Below are 19334 nucleotides of genomic sequence, written 5' to 3' on the forward strand. Positions count from 1 at the left end.
CTGATGGGGGGGGGGGGGGGGGGGGGGTTTCCACCCCTGTTTTCGGTGGGTGGGAAGCTGATGGGGGGGGAGAAGTCCCAAAGGGGCTTTTACGCTGGTGAGATTTCCCCGTGATATTGTCCACACCCTCCCACCAATGGAGTGATGGGAAGATTGGGAACTCCATCAGCCGACATTAGCATCCACTTAGTGGGCCACCCAGTGTAAGGAGGGGGCACTGCCAGGGGAGCGTTCCATTGGATAGATTTGGGGTTGAGGGTGTTCTCCGAGGGAATGCCATGTCCTTGGATAGGGGGTTCCATGAGGAAGGTAAGGGTCCTGTGTCGGCAGTGGGGTTCCCTGGTTGGCAGTGGGTCCCATGTCTGTGGGTAGAGGTGGTTCCTTGGGGAGCGGGGTGAGGGGTGGGATGGAAGAGTTCTGGGTCTTTGGGAGGTGCGTTTGGTTCCCTGAGTGGGGAGGTCTAATGTCTGTGGGGGGGGGGGGGGGGGGGGGGGGGGGGGGGGGGGGAGAGGCAACGATTCGCTGGTTGGGGAGTCCCATGCCCACAGGAGGCAATGGTTCCCTGGGGAGCAGAGGGGGGTAGGGGGGAAATATCCCGTGTCTGAGGGGGGTGGTGGTGGCGTGGTTCCCCCCGATGGAAGAGACCGGTGAGGGGTTGGTGCTGGTTCCCTTGGGGAGGGGAGGGGGGGGGGGGGGGGATCTTGTGACTGTGGGGAATTTCCGATCAATGTCCTGATCTGTTAGAAGTCGTGGTTGCTGGCGGCGGGGTGGGTCCAGGGCTGCCTGCCAGCACGATGCCGTGGAACCCGCCACATCCGTTCTTTTTATCCCCAAGGGTTTAAAAACACAGGGCGGCACAGTGGCGCAGTGGTTAGCACTGCTGCCTCATGGCGCCGAGGTCCCAGGTCCAAGATCCCGACTCTGGGTCACTGTCCATGTGGAGTTTGCACATTCGCCCCGTGTCTGCGTGGGTTTTGCCCCCACAAGCCAAAGATGTGCAGGGTAGGTGGATTGGCCACGCTAAATTGCCCCTTAATTGGAAAAAATGAATTGGGTACTCTAAATTTATTTTTTTTAAATCATCAGCAGCTCTGTACCGCCACCCGGTGTCTGTGAAAACATATTACACCAAGAAAAAAAAAGCTTCATTCAGCATTGAATCCCCAAGTGGCGCTCAAATGGCGTTAATCAAACACCTCCCTTCCAACTGAATGAGAAACTGTAGACATTCTCCAATCCTGCAGCCACGTCCGTAGGATCCGTCTGGTCTTACGACCAGAAAGTCAGCGCCGCCCCCGCACTGATCCTGTGTCCGGTGGGGGGCGGGGGGGGGGGGGGGGGGGGGGGGGAGCAGCCGCGCAGCGTGAAGCCCCGGCTTTACCTACGGATACGGCTGCAGAATGGTCGGGTTCGTAGCCGTGTATGCAGCACGCCAGCGACCTGCGGCGGACGCACCGTACAACATCGCGCCAGCTGTGCGCGGACCAGGCCTGCCAAAAACTGCCCCACTGTGACCAGCATCGCCACCCACGGGCCAACCCCACCAGTCCCCCCAGCCCCTGCCGAAGCCCCCCCTGCCAGCGAGCCCAATGCCAGCTCCGACACAAAACGTGATAATATGGTCCGAGAAGACTATGACTCAGACAAAGATTTCATCTTGGAGATGGCTAACCCCGTACCAAATCCAAACCGCAACTAGACGTGTTGTACATTGAAGACCCCGACGACGAGTTCTTCGGATTGGGGAATCCTCAGCCCAGCATACTTGACATCCCGACTCGTGAGTGCAGGATTATGCTGCGTTGGCGCCAAGAGACAGACAGCGGTACAAGCTCACAGAGAGCGGCCTGCTGCCACACAGAGAGCGGCCTGCTGCCACACAGAGAGCGGCCTGCTGCCACACAGAGAGCGGCCTGCTGCCACACAGAGAGTGGTCCACGCACCGCAAAGAGGCCCCGACTCCACACAGAGAGTGATCCACACACTACGAAGGGTCCCAGCCTCCACACAGAGAGTGGGCCACGCACCACGAAGGGTCCCAGCCTCCACACAGAGAGTGATCCACACACCACGAAGGGTCCCAGCCTCCACACAGAGAGTGGGCCACGCACCGCGAAGGGTCCCAGCCTCCACACAGAGAGTGATCCACGCACCGCGAAGGGTCCCAGCCTCCACACAGAGAGTGATCCACGCACCGCGAAGGGTCCCAGCCTCCACACAGAGAGTGATCCACGCACCACGAAGGGTCCCAGCCTCTGCACAGGAAGCGATGAAAGACTCAACAGCGAGACAACTGCACGTCTCCACACAGAAAGTGACTCCAGTGACACAAGCCTCCACAGCGAGCTCGTGGACAGCCTCCACGATAGAAGCAACGCAAAACCCCAGAGAGTGGTCCTTGCATAAACAAGACCATGAGGGTCTAGCAACCTCCTCTGAGCAACCATCATGTAGAGATGTCGGCGTTGGACTGGGGTGAGCACAGTAAGAAGTCTCACAACACCAGGTTAAAGTCCAACAGGTTTGTTTCAAACACGAGCTTTCAGAGCGCAGCTCCTTCTTCAGGTAAATGAACCACCTGAGGAAGGAGCTGCACTCCGAAAGCTCGTGTTTGAAACAAACCTGTTGGACTTTAACCTGGTGTTGTACGACCTCTTACTGAGCAACCATCAGCAGACGATGCAAGTCTGCCACGCTCAAGTGAACAGAAAGACTGTGACAGTCTGCCACGCTCCAGTGAACAGCAAGAAGACAATGACAGTCTGCCATGCTCAAGTGCAAAGCAAGAAGCTACTGAGGCTCTACCCACTGTATGTGCGACAAGTGACGACGGCATCCCACTTCCCATACAAGATGTGCAACGTGACAGACCTCAGCTAGAATGTACAGAGGCACTCCACCATCACAGTGAGACTACTGCTGACTCCGGTGACACCACGTTACTTCAAACCTCATTCGCTCGAGCCTCTCCACAAGCAAGTGCATTCCTGAATGTTTTGACTCCGGACGTGGAGCATCACAAAACTTCAGAAGATTCAAGTGAACCTGAAATGACTCCAGACAGGGAGCATCGACAAGCCAAAACTGACTTGGGTGAAACAGACCAGACTCCGGACAGGGAGCATCGACAAGCCAAAACTGACTCAGGTGAAACAGACCAGACTCCAGACGGGGAGCATCGACAAGCCAAAAGCTGATTCACGTAAGCCGGACATGACTCCAGACAGGGAGTGCCGCAAACTCAGTGACGGCACGCTCAAGGAAACAGCAGATGCCACAAAGGACGCTGACATGAGTAACTGTGTGAAGGACTCGTATTATCCACAGAGTGTGGTCCTTGAGCGCAGCAAACTCAATGACAAAATCTACACAAACAACAACAAAGACAACAACACGAAGCGTACACAACAACGTCGACAACAAGCGCAACAACAACATCAACAATGGAACTATGACTGGAACGACATGGAACTCTGCCAATGCGGGACACTGTTATTGCTCAGCTCTGTACAATGACATACCATGGCAGGACGATGCATCTGACTAATTCACGTTTGCTGCACAACCAACAGGCAACCTGGCTTTTAAGACAGATGCCATCCAACATCGCTACCATAAGCATCGAAAAAAAAGACTCCAAATCAGTCAATGAAGTGATTTGAACACTTGAACACCTCCTGATGACCAAACACCAGGACACTGACGACGTTCACAAGGGAATGACAACGTCACCATTGACACTTCTATACCTGACCATATAAATTCATGAACTATTGGACTCATAATTTTTATTTTGTATTGTCTTATCCTCAAAGTCATTGCAACTATTATTTGGTCTTGTATACTATTCAGGGGCTGTTTAGCACAGGGCTAAATTGCTGGCTTTGAAAGCAGACCAAGCAGGCCAGCAGCACGGTTCGATTCCCGTAACAGCCTTCCCGAACAGGCGCCGGAATGTGGCGACTAGGGGCTTTTCACAGTAACTTCATTTGAAGCCTACTTGTGACAATAAGTGATTTTCATTTCATATTGTATAGTCATCACAGTCATCATAACTTGTACATAGCATCACTTATCTACCTGTTTTTGTTCAATTTTCTTTAACACTATACAGAAAATATGTAACACGAAAAAAGGGGGGATGTGGCGATATGCATCACTGTAAATACACAAGGGGTTAATGTAAATACACATAGACTAGATAGACACTAGAGGGAGCACCAGAGACATGACACACAGACATTCAACCAATAGGTCAGTTAGATAGGACATGACCAATGGGCATTCACAACACACACAGAGGTGACACTACCACAGGAGGGCATTACACCAACCCATATATAAGGACACAGCACACATGATCTTCCTCTTTCCAGTGGAGACACTTAGTGAGTACACAGGGTTGACTGAAACACATCACACCCACCACGTGGATTGTAGCAGACTGGTTCGTCAGTCTGAGTAGCTATAGCAGGATTAACAGGAGAGTCGAATCCAAGTAGGAGAATCATTAAAAGTTTAATAAATGTGTTAAAGCTATCTCCAAGTCTGAATCTTCCTTTGTCAGAGTGCACATCAAGGAAGCCGCTTATGTTACGTCAAGAGCATAACAAAACACCTCCCGCTCTGGCTCCTCCTCCCGCTTCTGCACCACTACTTCTGGGATCGCCCAAGGATCTATTTCTGGTCCCATCCTGCCTCTCGTTTACAAACTGCCCCTTGATGGCATTGTGCAAAAGCATATCAGGTTCCACATGTATACTGACAACAACCAAATCCACCGCATTACCTCCCTCGATGTATTAAACACGGTTCAAAGCTAATACTAAATAAAGAAAATGTGAACATTTAGAAAATCCCACAGGGCTTCTGGAAGGTTTTCTCTCTGGAAAGAAGAAGGAGACAACATGGTGATTGTAGTTGGCTGGTTTAGGGGAAAGCAGCATTATCGTTTTACACAGACTTTACTCAGGTCGGACCGAGACAAAGCCGTTTTGATGATGTGGCAGTAACCAGAATTGCCTTTTGAAAGATTATTTTCCTCATTCTAGGTGTCTGCGTGGAGCCAGAGGGTCAATGGGTGACTCAGGTGAACAGATTGCAGCAGCTGATTGACAGGTTGGAGTGCAAGGTACAAAGTTATTATTTGCAGCGGTTTCAAACCCTGTGTGGACACTCGCAGTGCAGTACCGAGGGAGTGCCGCACATTCAGAGGGACATCTTTCCAATAAGATGTTAAACCAGGGGTCGGCAACCTTTCAGAAATGACGTGCTAAATCTTCATTTACTTGCTGTAATTTAGGTTTTGCGTGCCGCTAATGCATTTTAATGTTCACAGCGCCTCTGGGGAGGCAATGGCGTCACGATATTGTGACTGGACTAATAATCCAGCGATTCCGTGTCATGCTGTGAATTCAATCAAAACAACCCTAGAATTATAAATCTACCAATGGTCACAAAATCCCATCTGGTTCTCGAATGTCCTTTCGGGAAGTAAGTAAGTCTGACGTCCTTACCCGCTCTCCCCCCCCCCCCCCCCCCCCCCCCCCCCCCCCACAACCATCCCCCTACCCCACGTGACTCCAGTCCCACCGCAATGCCGCAATGTGGTTGACTCTTAACTGCCCTCTGTGTGCGGCACGTTAGCGCCAGCACAGTGGTTAGCACTGTTGCTTCACAGCTCCAGGGTCCCAGGTTCGATTCCCGGCTTGGGTCACTGTCTGTCTGTCCGTTCTCCCCCTGTGTGCGTGGGTTCCCTCCGGGTGCTCCGGTTTCCTCCCACAGTCCAAAGATGTGCGGGTGAGCTGCATTGGCCATGCTAATATTGCCCGTAGTGTCCAAAAAGCTTAGGTGGGGTTACTGGGTCACGGGGATAGGGTGGAGGTGTGGGCTTAGGTAGGGTGCTCTTTCCAAGGGCCGGTGCAGATTCGATGGGCCGAATGGCTTCCTTCTGCGCTGCAAATTCTATGAAATGTGCGAGCAAGTCACTCAGTTCAAGGGCACTTGGGAACGGGCAATAAATGCTGGTCCAGCCAGCGACGGTCACAGCTCCTGAATGAATGAACGAAAGGCTTTGATGTACGTCAATTAAGAAGGTTTTAAAAATGCTTAAGAAGCTTCATTCGGGCAGCACGGTGGCGCAGTGTTTAGCACTGCTGCCTCACAGCGCGATGTCCCAGGTTCGATCCCAGCCCTGGGTCACTATCCGTGTGGAGTTTGCACGTATCATAGAATTATCATAGAATTTACAGTGCAGAAGGAGGCCATTCGGCCCATCGAGTCTGCACCGGCTCTTGGAAAGAGCACCCTCCCAAAAGTCAACACCTCCACCCTATCCCCATAACCCAGTAACCCCACCCAACACTAAGGGCAATTTTGGACACTAAGGGCAATTTATCATGGCCAATCCACCTAACCTGTACATCTTTGGACTGTGGGTGGAAACCGGAGCACCCGGAGGAAACCCACGCACACACGGGGAGGATGTGCAGACTCCGCACAGACAGTGACCCAAGCTGGGAATCGAACCTGGGACCCTGGAGCTGTGAAGCAATTGTGCTATCCACAATGCTACCATACGCCCCGTGTCTTCATGGGTCTCACCTCCACAACCCAAAGATGTGCAGGGTCGGTGGATTGGCCACGCTAAATTGCCCCTTAATTGGATAAATGAACTGGGTACTCTAAATTAAAAAAAAATGTATATTGCCCATCCCTGAAGGCCTTTAAGAGTCAACCACATTGCTGTGGGTCTGGAGTCACATGTAGGCCAGACCCGGGAAGGACGACAGATTTCCTTCCCTAAAGGACATTAGTGAACCAGATGGGTTTTTTAATGCAATCGACAATGGTTTCATGGTCACCTTTTAATTCCAGAGTATCCAAGGCAGTCTGCTGTTCTGTTGTACGTGATACTGGCGTAAGCATAAAATCGGGACTTAGAAAGATCCCAGGTGTGATGATATGCATAATGCAAGTTTGTACATAATGTTATGCATGGCCACTAGGTGGCATTGTAAACCCACCCCGTCACCATGTGATCTGGGAGTTGAGAGCTGATCGTGCTGGGAGATGGACGGATTTTCAGTAGTTGTTTGTTAGTTTGTCTATCCTCATTATCTTACCACACAGTACACAAAGAAGGCTGTTTTTTTTATGCGTTACAGCTTGCTCCAGGCAGGAGAAGGTGGTGGTGGGATTTTCCATGTAGCATGGCTTTGCATAATCTGTACGCCGCTCAGAGTCTTTTTTTTTTCTCCTTTTTAAATTTAGAGTACCCAATTATTATTTTTTTTTCCAATTAAGGGGCTAAGATGCGTGGCCAATCCACCTAACCTGCGCATCTTTGGGTTGAAACCCACGCTGGCGCGGGGAGAATGTGTAAACTCCACACGGACAGTGACCCAGAGCTGGGATGCGAACCCGGGTCCTTGGCGCCGCGAGGCAGCAGTGCTAACTCACTGCTGCCCTACAATAAATTACTTCAAACTACACGTTCTGCAGTTCACCGTTCACTTTGGCCAGTCTGCAGAACATGACAGCAGGGAGCAGGTGTAATTGGTTCATTGGCTTAGTCTTTGCAGCTAAAGAATCACCTGTTACCTGCTTTTTTTTCCCTTCGATTGAACAGTTTGCCAAATTCCACGTTTTTAAGAAAAGTGCACGTCAATGACTAAATGCTTGAAGGAGAAAGGGTTGCAGTTGGATAAGGGCGAAGAGCAGGGGAAGTGGGCCTCACTGGATAGATCTTCAAAAGGGCCAGCGCAGAGCTGATGAGCTGAATGGTTTCACTGTGTGCTCTATCACACTATGATATTATTCTATCACTCTAAGAGAAACCCCAGACTGGGAGAAAGAAGGATATATATAGTCACCCAGGGAAAGCACCATGTGAATAAAGTTGTTTGGCTAATGGCCACTTTTCATATCTTTGATTCCATGGACAATGAGCATTTATTTTGGGTTGTTTTGTTTTGATTATATTGGTGCGGGAAACAACGCTGTGATTCACCTTTGTGATGACTTGCGTTGCACAGTATTGCTTTTCCAAAGAAGTCTGAGGTGTAACTGAGGGGGTGATCTAATTGGGGTGGTTAAATGATCAGGTTGGGTGAAGAGAATTTATTTCCTCTTGTGGCAGTGGGGCGGGAGGGGGGATTTGAGAACAAGAGGTGATATTCTTGGGACCAGGCTGAATTTAGCAGCGGTATAAGGAAGCAATTCTTTGCACAAAGGAGAATGGAAATAACTCACTCCTTCATGGTTGCTGAGTCACTTGAAGCTTTCAAGGCCGAGATAGTTTTTTTTTTTTGCAGGCTAATGAATATAAGATAAGATACAGAACAGCCATGATGAAATGTTGAACAGACTCACAAGGGGTTGATCAGTTGACCTGTGACCCTAAGTGACAGGTTTAAAGCGTGCAGGTGCAGCAGGTGGTAAAGAAGGCAAATGGTATGTTGGCCCTCATTGCGAGAGGATTTGAGTACAGGAGCAGGGATGTCTTGCTGCAGTTATACAGGCCCTTGATGAGGCCACACCTGGAATATTGTGTGCAGTTCTGGTCTCCTTCTCTGAGGAAGGATGCTCTTGCTCGAGAGGGAGTGCAGCGAAGGTTTACCAGGCTGATTCCTGGTATGGGGGGACTGTCCTACGAGGAGCCATTGAGCCGGTTAGGATTGCATTCGCAGGGGCGGCACACGGCGCAGTGGTTAGCACTGGGACTGCGCCGCTGAGGACCCGGGTTCGAATCCCGGCCCTGGGTCATTGTCCATTTCATAGATAGAATTTACAGTGCAGAAAGAGGCCGTTCGGCCCATCGAGTCTGCACCGGCTCTTGGAAAGAGCACCCTACCCAAAGTCAACACCTCCACCCTATCCCCATAACCCAGTAACCCCACCCAACACTAAGGGCAATTTTCGACACTAAGGGCAATTTATCATGGCCAATCCACCTAACCTGCACATCTTTAGACTGTGGGAGGAAACCGGAGCACCCGGAGGAAACCCACGCACACACGGGGAGGATGTGCAGACTCCGCACAGACAGTGACCCAAGCTGGGAATCGAACCTGGGACCCTGGAGCTGTGAAGCAATTGTGCTATCCACAATGCTACCGTGCTGTCCGTGTGGAGGTTGCACGTTCCCCCCATGTCTGTGTGGTTTCACCCCCACAACCCAAAGATGTGCAGGTTAGGTCGATAGGCCATGCTAAATTGTCCCTTAGTGTCCAAAAGATTCGGTGGGGTTACGAGGTTACGGGCTACGGTGGAAGCATGAGCTTAAGTAGGGTGCTCTTTCCAAGAACTGGTGCAAACTCAATGGGCCGAATGGCCTCCTTCTGCACTGTAAATTGTTTCCATGACTTCCAGTGGGAGCCATGGAGTGAGTGGTTGCATATTGATTGGCTCCCGCTTGAGGAGGAATTGTTTGTTCATTTTTCATCCGATATAGGGGGGTGTTTGCTGGAGCAAAGTGTATGAAGTGTGATAGAGAGGAATTCCCCTCCGGTGGGGCCGATTTATGGCTTGTCGACGAGAAGGGTAATGATCAAGGGGCAGCAGTCTGGCTGGGAGGACATTTGAAATGCGTCAGAGGTAAAGGTGGCGGAGGGCACTGGGGCGTTGTCTCCGGCCCAGTGGTCTACTGAGCAACTGGTGGAATTTCTGAACACCAAGTCCCAGCAGCAGAGGCAAGAGGGCCCGGCTAAGGTGGCGGAGCCGATCAGGGTGGCTATTGACAAAGTGGATTAAAGGCTGGAGGCCCAGAGCTTGGCGCTCCAGAGGGTGGAGGAGGTGGTGGTGGATCATGAAGAACAGTTGGCCTTGGCGGAGGCGGAGATGGTGCTCGTGGCAGAGGGACGGAGGCGGCTGAGGGAGGAGGTGGAGGACCCGGAGAATTACTCCAGGAGGCAGAATCTCCGGATTGTGGAGTGCCTGAGGGGATTGAGGGAACGGGGGCCACAAGTTATGTGGCGACGATCTTCGAGAAGCTGGTGGGGGAGGGGGGTCTTTGACCGTCCTCCCGAGGTGGATCGTGTGCACAGGGCGCAGAGGAGGAGGCCGAAGGCGAGGGCGATGGTGGTGCCGTGGCATCGTTTTCTGGTCAAAGGGAAGATCCTGCGGTGGGCGAAGGAGACGAGAGAGTATACCTGGGAAGGAAACGTGCTGCGTATATACCAGGATAAGCGGAGCCTTCAACAGGGTCAAGGTTCAAGTTGTTGTAACCTGCTCGTCTGTGGGTCACCCATTAGAATCAAGAGTTTTATTTTGTTACGCCGGAGGAGGTGAATACTTTTATGAGAGACCACCGACTGGGAGGCTTGTAAGGACACTGAACTTTGGGGAACAGTATGGGGAATACGGGAGCGTAAACCAGGCAGATTGTACTGTGTGTAGGTGTGGATTGTGTAAGTGTTTTGGGCAATTACAGGTGAGAGGTGATAATGGGGAAGGGGGGTAGCCGGTGGAGTGGAGTGGAGGCCACCATGCTATCAGGCAGGCTAGTTAATGGGTGTGCAGTGCGTGGACAATCTCTGGAGTGTGTGGGGTGGGGGTTGTTTTTTTTTTGTTTCTTTGTTCATGGGGGGGAGGGTTAGGGGAGAGGTGGATGTTGACGTGGTTGGAGTTGATGTGGCGCAGTTGGTTAAGGGAGGATGGTGGCGGACATCTTGTGGAGGCCCAGAGAGTGAGCGAGGTGTGGACCTGGGAGAGCTGGGTAAAGAGGAGCTATGGCTGATAGGGAGGGGGTAGGGCAGGGAGTCCCCCTGACCCGGTTGATTGCGTGGAATGTTCAGGGGTTGAATGGGCCGATTAAGAGGTCTCAAGTTTTCGCTCATTGAAGGGGTTTGAAGGCAGACGAGGGGCGGAATTCTCCGACTCTCCGCCGGGCCGGAGAATAGCCGACGGGCCATGCGAATCGCACCACGCCACACCGATGCCAGGACGCGATTCTCCGCTGAATTGGTGCCATTGGGGCTGGCGTGGTCGGCGCAGCGCCGGTCGGGGTATGTGACAATTCTCCGGCCCGAATGGGCTGAGTGGCCGTCAACAAAAAGCCGAGTCACACTGGCGCCGTTCTAACATCCTCTGAGCTGGCGGGACCTCAGCTTTGAAGGGTCCAGGGGCGGCCTGTTGTGGGCGGTGGGGGGGGGTCCGACCCCGGGGGGCCTCCGTAGTGGCCCACCGATCGGTGGGTCAGCCTCTCTGCCCCCCCCCCCCGGCCTCCTTTCCTCCGCGGCGGCTCCTGTAGCCCTGTGCCAATTGGCGTCGGGTCAGCGTGGGGAAGAAGACCACTGCGCAAGTGCTAGTTGGCGCCGGCCCAACTGCGCATGCGCGGACCACGTAGTGCCAGGTTCACACCGGGATCGGCTGCTGGAGTGGCGTGGGTCAGTCCAGCACCATGCTAGCCCCCTGTGGGCTGGAGAATGGGGTCCCAGAGCGGGCGCCGACGCCGGAGTAAAACAATCCCGTTTTGACGCCGGAGTCGACACTCTGCCGTCGGAGCAGAGAATCGCGCCCGTGGTGTTTCGTCAGGAGATGCATTTGAAGGTGGGGGACCAGACGAGGTTGAGGAAGGGCTGGGTGGGGCAGATCTTCCATTTGGAGTTGGACATGAAGACGTGAGAGGTGGCAGCGTTGATCAAGGAGACGGTGGTGTTTGAGGTGGGAAATATCGTGACAGAACCTGGGCTGAGATTTGCGATGGTGAGGGGGAAGTTGCAGGGGACGGACCTGTGGTGCTGGTGAATGTGCATGTCCCAAATTGGGATGACGTGGAGCTCTTCAGGCAGGTGTTGGCAAAGATTCTGGACCTGGACACGCGCCGGCTGATTATGAGGGAGGGTGGGGTATTATGATATGGTGCTAGACCCTAAGCTGGACCAGTCATGTCCCAGCACCCTGAGGCTGTTGGTCATGGCAAAGGGGTTTACGGAACGCACTGGTGGGGCAGACCTGAGGCGGTTTGAGAGGCCGAGGGTGAAGGAATTTTCATTTTTCTCGCACATCCACCGGGTGTACTCCCTGAATGATTTCTTTGTCCTGGACAAGGCACTGTTGGCAGGGTTGGTTGGATTGGAGTATTTGCCAAGTGTGCTGTCTAACAGGGCAGCACGGTGGCACAGTGGTTAGCCCTGCTGCCTCACGGCGCTGAGGACCCGGATTCGAATCCCGGCCCTGGGTCACTGTCCGTGTGAAGTTTGCACATTCTCCCCCCCCCCCCCCCGTGTCTGCGTGGGTTTCACCCCCACGACCCAAAGATGTGCAGGGTCGGTGGATTCGACCATGCTAAATTGCCCCTTAATTGGAAAAGATAATTGGGTACTCTAAAATTATATTTTTTTAAAAGCGTGGTGTCTAACCAGGTGTCAAATTGGGTGGATTTGTGGCTGGCAAAGGGAGTCCCCAATTGCTGCAGGGGAGGTTGGATGTGGGGTTATTGGCGGATAAGGAGGTTTGCGAAAAGATAGGGGTGGCTATTGTGGAACAGAATTAGACTGGGGAGGTTTCTGCCCCCCTGTTGTGGGAGGGGCTGAAGGCAGTGGTAAGCGGCGATTTGATCTCAATCTGGGCGCACAAAGAGAAAGTGGAGCGGGCTGAGAGGTCGGGATTGGTGGAGGCCATTCTGAGGGTTGACCGGAGGTACTCGGCGGCGCCTGAGGGGGGCGCTGTCGAAGGAGAGACTGAAATTCCAGGTGGAGTTTGGACTTGTGTCCACGGGAAAGGCGGTGGGGCAGCTGTGCAGGCCGAGGGGGACAGTATATGAATATGGGGAGAAAGCCAGCAGGGTGCCTGCGCATCAGGTGAGGAGGCAGGCAGCGGTGAAGGAAATTGGGAGGATGAGAGATGGCGGGAGTACAGTGGTAACGGAGCCGGGGAAGGTGAATGGGTTGCTTTAGACGTTTTACCGGTAATTGTAAAGCTCAAAGCCTCCGGTGGGGATGAGGGGGGGTGAGGTGGTTTTTGGGTGGGCTGGAGTTCCCGAGGGTGGCGGAGGTGAAGGTGCCGGGACTGGGGGCCCCGATCAGGCTGAGGGAGGTAATGGATTGCATGGGGTCGGTGAGACGGGGAAGGCCCCGGGGCCGAATGGGATCCCAGCCGAGTTCTAAGTTTGGGTTGGAGCTGCAGCCCCTGTTAGACGAGATACATAATGAGTTGATGGTGAGGGGGGAGCTCCCCCCCAGCTTCCCCCCCCCCCCCCCCCATTCTGTCTCGGGCTTCAATATCGCTCATTTTAAAGAAAGACAAGGACCCGGAGCAGTGTGGGTCGTGCAGCCCGATGTTGAATGTAGATGCGGAGCTCCTGGTGAAGGTACTGGCGACGTGGACAGAGGATTGTGTGCCGGGGGTGATAGGTGAGGACCAGATGGATTTGTGACGGAGTGGCAGCTGCGGACGAATATCCGGACGTTGCTGAATGTCATTATGATGCCTCAGAGGGCCGAGCAGTGGAAGTGGTTGTGGCGATGGACACAGAGAAAGCTTTCGATCGGGTGGAGTGGGGGTACGTATTCGAGATTCCGGGGCGGTTTGGGTAGGGTTTGTGGACTGGGTCCGGCTGTTGTATAAGGCAAGTGTTCGGACTCACGTGGTCAGCTCGGAAAACTTTGCCTGGGGGGGACGAAGCAGGGGTGTCCCCTCTCCCCACTGCTCTTTGCCCTGGCCATTGAGCCCTTGGCAATGGTGCTCGGGGTGTCGAGGAGGTGGAGGGGTATGGAGTGGCGGGGTTGAGGGGGGTGTTGGTGGAGAACTGAGTCTCTTCGCGCTCGGGTGATTGCCTGCTGTATATCTCAGACCCGGTCAGGAGCTTGGACAGGATAATGGGGGTCTTGGGGGAGTGGTATCTTTTCGGGGTATAAATTCAACAGGGGGAAAAGTGAGATATTCCCAATTGATGCCCGGGGACAGGTGAGAAGTTGGGGGGGGGGGCTGCCCTTTCGGCTGGTAGGGGCGGGTTTTCGTTACGTTGGGATACTATTGGCGCGGAGTTGGGCCCAGTTGAATTGGCACAAGTTGAATTGGGCGCGGCTGGTGGAGGTAATGAAGTCAGACGTTAAGAGGTGGGATGCGCTGCCATTGTTGTTGGCTGGTTGGGTCCAGGTGGCAAATATCTTCTTAAAAAAAATGTTAAGTACCCAATTGAACCCGGGTCCTCGGCGCTGTGAGGTAGTAATGCTAACCACTACCACCTTGCCGCCTGGTCCACATGGTAAATATGATGGTGTTGCCGAAGCCTTTGTTTTGTTGTTCAGAACATCCCGGTCTTTGTGCCCAGGTGCTTTTTTAGGAAGGTTAATGGAATGTTTTAGGTTGTGTGGGTGGTAAGGCTCCGCGGGCTAGGAGGGTGATCTTGGAGAGGGATTGATGGCGGGCGTGGGGGGAACTTGAAAAACTGTTATTGAGCAGCAAATAATGCGATGGTTAGGAAATGGGCGGCGATTGATGTGGGTGGCAAGGTGGAGAGAGTCGAGACTTGCCTGGAGGCACAGGGGTCGCAGATTCGAGAGATGGAGAGGGTGTCTGACCACAGTGATTGGGTGGTGGCATTGGAGGCAGAGGTGGGGCTCCAAGGGGACCTTTGCAAGTTGTTAAGGGTAAAGGTAGAGGAGCAGGAGGACAGATCCAGAATGCAGAACCTGCGTAACGTTGGCTTGCCTGAAGGTGTGGAAGGCACGGATTCTACGAGATACATCTCGAGGATCCTGCCGGGGTTGGTGGCGAAGGGGTTGTTGGACAAGACACCAAAGGTCGACAGGGCGCACAGGAGGTCCAAAGGCAGAGGCCGAGAGCGGGGAAGCCACTGCAGGCAGTGATCGTGAGTTTGTGGAGAAGGAAAAGATCCTGTGGTGGGCCAGGGAGAAGCGGAACAGTGAATGGGAGGGGAACAGAATCTGAATTTATCAGGACATTGGCCCAAAGCGGTCTATACCGAAGGCAGATCAGGTTTGGGGTGCTGTACCCAGCAAAACTGTGGGTGACTTTTGAAGGCCGGGAGTACTTTCTTGAAAGCCCAGAGGAGACGAATGAGCCGCTATATTGGGCCAATCCAGGTGGTGAGGAGGGGCTGATAGAGGTGATGGAAAGCATAAAAGGGATGATGTCGGGAAGGCCGCAGGGCCAGACGGTTACCCGGCAGAGTTCTATAAAGAGTTCACAATGTAATTGGCACAATATTTACTGGGAATGTTTAGCGAGGCACTGAAGAAGGGGGAGCTACCGGAGACACTGACCCAGGCGTCGATCACTGCTAATCCCAAAGAAAAAGAAGGACCCATTGGAATGTGGGTCATACAAGCCCATATCACTGTTGAATACTGATGTGAAAGTGTTGGCTAAGTTAGTGGTGGGGAGGATGGAAGGATGCGTGCCAGGGTGGTTGCAGAGGACCAAACGGGTTTCGTAAAGGGCAGGCAGCTCTCTGGTAACATTTGGCAGTTACTAAATGTGATCCTGACCCCATCGAAGGGATGGGGTACCAGAGGTAATGGTCTCTATGGACGCGGAGGAGGCTTTCAACCGGGTAGAGTGATGGTACCTGTTTGAGATTTTGGGAAGGTTTGGGTTTGGGCTGAAGTTTGGGATGGGGGTTCGTTTGCATTCGTGCCCTCGGTAACGAGTGTACGGACAAACCAGGTGAGTTCACGGATCTTTGGGTTGCAAAGGGGGACGAGGCTCGGTCCGCTGATGCTGCTGCTTCCGTGCTGCCGATAGAGCCCTTGGCGACGGCCCCTAGGGGGTCAGTAGAGTAGCAGGGGATTGTGAGGGGGAGTGGGGAACACCGGTTGTCGCTGTACGCAGGCGACCTGCTGCTGCTCGTGTCAGACCTATTGGAGAGCAGGGGGGGAATTCTGGACATACTGGACAGGCTCGGGGCCTTCTAAGACGATAAGCTGAATGTCGGAAAGAGTGAGACGTTTCCGGTGAATGCAGTGGGTCGGGGGTCAATCTGGGGGTGTTGCCATTTAAGGTTGTCAGCGATAGGTTTAGGTATTTGGGTGTCCAGGTGATGGGAGAGTGGGTGGTGATACACAAATGGAACCGAACAAAGTTGGTGGAGGAGGTTAGAGAGGACTTCAGGAGATGGGATACGTTACACCTGACACTGGCAGGGAGGGTCCAGGTGGTAAAAATGAACGTTCTGCCAAGGTTCCTATTTGTATTCCAGACCCTCCCATCTTCATTCCGAAGGCCTTTTTCCGGAGAGTGGATGCAGCAATTTTGGAGTTTATATGGGCGGGGACGGTAACTAGGGTGAAGAGGGCCCTGCTACAGAGGCAGAAAGGGGGCTGGCATTGCCGAATCTGTTGCACGACTATTGGGCGGCGAATGTGGAGAAGGTGAGGTGGTGGTGGAAGGAGGGGGTTTAGAGTGGGTGAGGATGGAGGAGGGGTCCTCTAGGGGGTCCAGCCTGAGGGCCATGGTGACAGCGGTGCTTCTGCTGGCGCCGAGGAGGTACACGGAGAACCGGGTGGTACAGTCCGTGATTAGGGTGTAGAACCAGTTGAGGAGACACTTTAGGACAGAGGGAATGACGGTGTTAACACCGCTGTGTGGGGACCACGGATTCAAGCCAGTGGGGATGGATGGCATGTATAGGAGGTGGAGAGAGGTGGGACTGGTGAGGGCGAGGGATTCATACCTGGAGAGGTTTGCGAGTCTGGAAGGGTTGCGCAAGAGGGTGGAGCTTCCGAAGGGAAGCAAATTTAGGTATATGCAAGTGAGGGACTTTGCATGGAAGGAATGGAGAGGGTTTCCCAAGCTGCCGGAGTATATCTTATTGGAATGGTTACTACTCCTGGATGTGGAAGGGGAGGGCAGGACTGGGGGTATATACAGGTGGTTGGGGGAACAGGGAGGATTAAAGAGAATTGGGAGGAGGAGTTGGGGGGGGAGATAGGATGGGGAGTGCGGAGTGAGGCACTGCATCGGGTGAATTCAATCTCCCCATGTGCGAGGATGAGTTTGATTCAGTTTAAGGTTGTACACAGGGTGCATATGACCCTGGCGAGGATGAGTGAGTTCTTTCAGCGGGTGGCAGACGAGTTGAGAAGTGTGGGTGGGGAACAGCGAATCACACGCATATGTTCTGGGGCTGTGAGAAGGTGGAGAGACACTGAGAGGGGGTGTTTGGGATGCCAGCAAACATTGTGGGGCTAGAGGCCAAATCGGACCCTATGGTGGCGATTTTATGGATATCGGAATTGCCGGAGCTGATGGAGGGAAGGAAGGCCGACGTTGTGGCCTTCGCCTCTCTGATTGTCCGTCAAAGAATTTTGGTGGAATGGCGATCGACAACGCCACCGGGGGTGGTGACCTGGCTGGGGGACCTGTGCCACTTTCGCTGGCTGGAAACGATCAAATTCGAATTGAGGAGATCAACAGAGGGCTTTGAGACACTATGGGGAGTGTTCATGACCATATTTGAGGAACTGTTCATCATCGGGGGGGATGAAAGGGGGGAAAACTTGCACAACTGTGATGTGTGACGTGTGGAGAATGTTGTTTGATTCATGTATGTTTTTATGGGGCAACACGGTGGCCTAGTGGTTAGCACAGCTGCCTCACGGCGCTGAGGTCCCAGGTTTGATCCCGGCTCTGGGTCACTGTCCGTGTGGAGTTTGCACATTCTCCCCGTGTCTGCGTGGGTTTCGCCTCCACATCCCAAAAATGTGCAGAGTAGGTGGATTGGCCACACTAAATTGCCCATTAATTGGAAAAAATCATCGAATCATCATAGAACTTACAGTGCAGAAGAAGGCCATTCGGCCCATCGAGTCTGCACCGGCTCTTTGAAAGAGCACCCAACACAAGCCCACACCCTATCCCCATAACCCAGCAACCCCACCCAACACTAAGGGTAATTTTGGACACGAAGGGCAATTTATCATGGCCAATCCACCTAACCTGCATATCTTTGGACTGTGGGAGGAAACCGGAGCACCCGGAGGAAACCCACGCAGACACAGGGAGAACGTGCAGACACCGCACAGACAGTGACCCAAGCCGGGAATCGAACCTGGGACCCTGGCGCTGTGAAGCAATTGTGCTAACCACCATGCTACCGTGCTGCCCAAATAATTGGGTAATCTAAATTTTTTTTAAATGTTTGTTTTTGTACCTTTGAATAGATTGGAAATAAAATACATGAAAAAAAAGAAGTTATGGCAATGGTGACACAAATAGGACGTGTAACAGGATGAGATGAATTAATTGATGGGTTGAATTGGGCAGCTGTCATTTGATGTTGGTTCGAAGTTGGTCACTGGAAATGGAAAATATTCCATTCTCTCATCAAGTTGTGGACAAAATTTCACTGCGCAATGCAGCTCAGTAACTAACCAAGCAACCATTTTGTTATGCTTATTGCAGACCCCAAGACTGGAGCCATTAAAGGAAGAAGTAATTGAGGAAGCAACTAAATCTGTAAGTTTGAGTGCAGCCTGATTACCGGGAGATTGGTTCACAGACCAAACTGTCTTGACTACACGCTGCGGTGATGGATCAGCATGTAGGTGCAGGGCAAGCCTGTACCTAAATGGAACCAAACCTACGGAAGGTATGAGGGGGCCACGTGTGCAGTTACAGAAAGGCACTTGAGGAAGCTGAGCATCAAAACACAGCGTGTGCGCGCCAGTTGCGACAATTAGGTTTGTTACGAAGAAAGATTGGATAGACTGGGGTTGTTTTCCTTGGAGCAGAGGAGACTGAGTGGGGACATGATTGAGATGTATAAAATGATGAGGGACATAGATAGACAGGGAGAAACCTTTCTCTTTGGTGCAGGGGTCAATGACCAGGGGGCAGAGAGTTAAGGTAAGGGGCGGGAGGGTTAGAGGGGATGTGAGGACAAACCTTTTTACCCAGAGGGTGGTGGGAGTCTGGAACTCGCTGCCTGAAAGGGTGGGGGAGGCAGAGACCCTCGTTACATTTCAGAAGTATTTAGATGTGCAGTTGTGTTCCCAGTGCAAACAAGGCTCTGGGCCAAGTGCTGGAAAATGGGATTAGAATACTTAGGTGGTTGTTTTTGACTGGCATAGACTCAATGGGCTGAAGGGCCTTTTCTGTGCTTTATGATTCCATGACTCTAATTGAAGGCTGAAATGCTAACAACAGCAGACACCCGTACTGGGCCATTAACACGATTCCGAAATAGATATCCCTTGTCCCGATTGCTTGCCAAACATTGGCCAGGTTACTACCCAGGAATGGTTCCAAGTTTGAGGGGATTTAGTTACCAGACTAGATTGAAGAAGCTGTGTTTCTTTTAATCTCTCCTCAGAGTAAAGGGGATTGGTGGAGATTTGATAAGAGGTGAACAAGATTATGATAGGTTT

The 19334-nt window shown here is 52.7% G+C and overlaps 1 protein-coding gene across 1 annotated transcript in view; it reads left to right on the forward strand.

The window, feature by feature from the left end:
* The window catches only part of LOC119969162 (N-terminal EF-hand calcium-binding protein 1-like), a gene marked incomplete at its 5' end in the record, with an annotated part of 108605 nt that overhangs the window by 61250 nt on the left and 28021 nt on the right, over positions 1-19334 (forward strand). Inside the window, 2 exons of the mRNA XM_038802389.1 lie at positions 5052-5131; positions 18370-18423. Of these exons, the coding sequence (XP_038658317.1) occupies positions 5052-5131; positions 18370-18423 (134 nt within the window). The remainder of the gene's footprint in view (positions 1-5051; positions 5132-18369; positions 18424-19334) is intronic.

The sequence above is a fragment of the Scyliorhinus canicula genome, chromosome 7 (assembly GCF_902713615.1).
Source record: "Scyliorhinus canicula chromosome 7, sScyCan1.1, whole genome shotgun sequence".
NCBI classification, from domain to species: domain Eukaryota; kingdom Metazoa; phylum Chordata; class Chondrichthyes; order Carcharhiniformes; family Scyliorhinidae; genus Scyliorhinus; species Scyliorhinus canicula.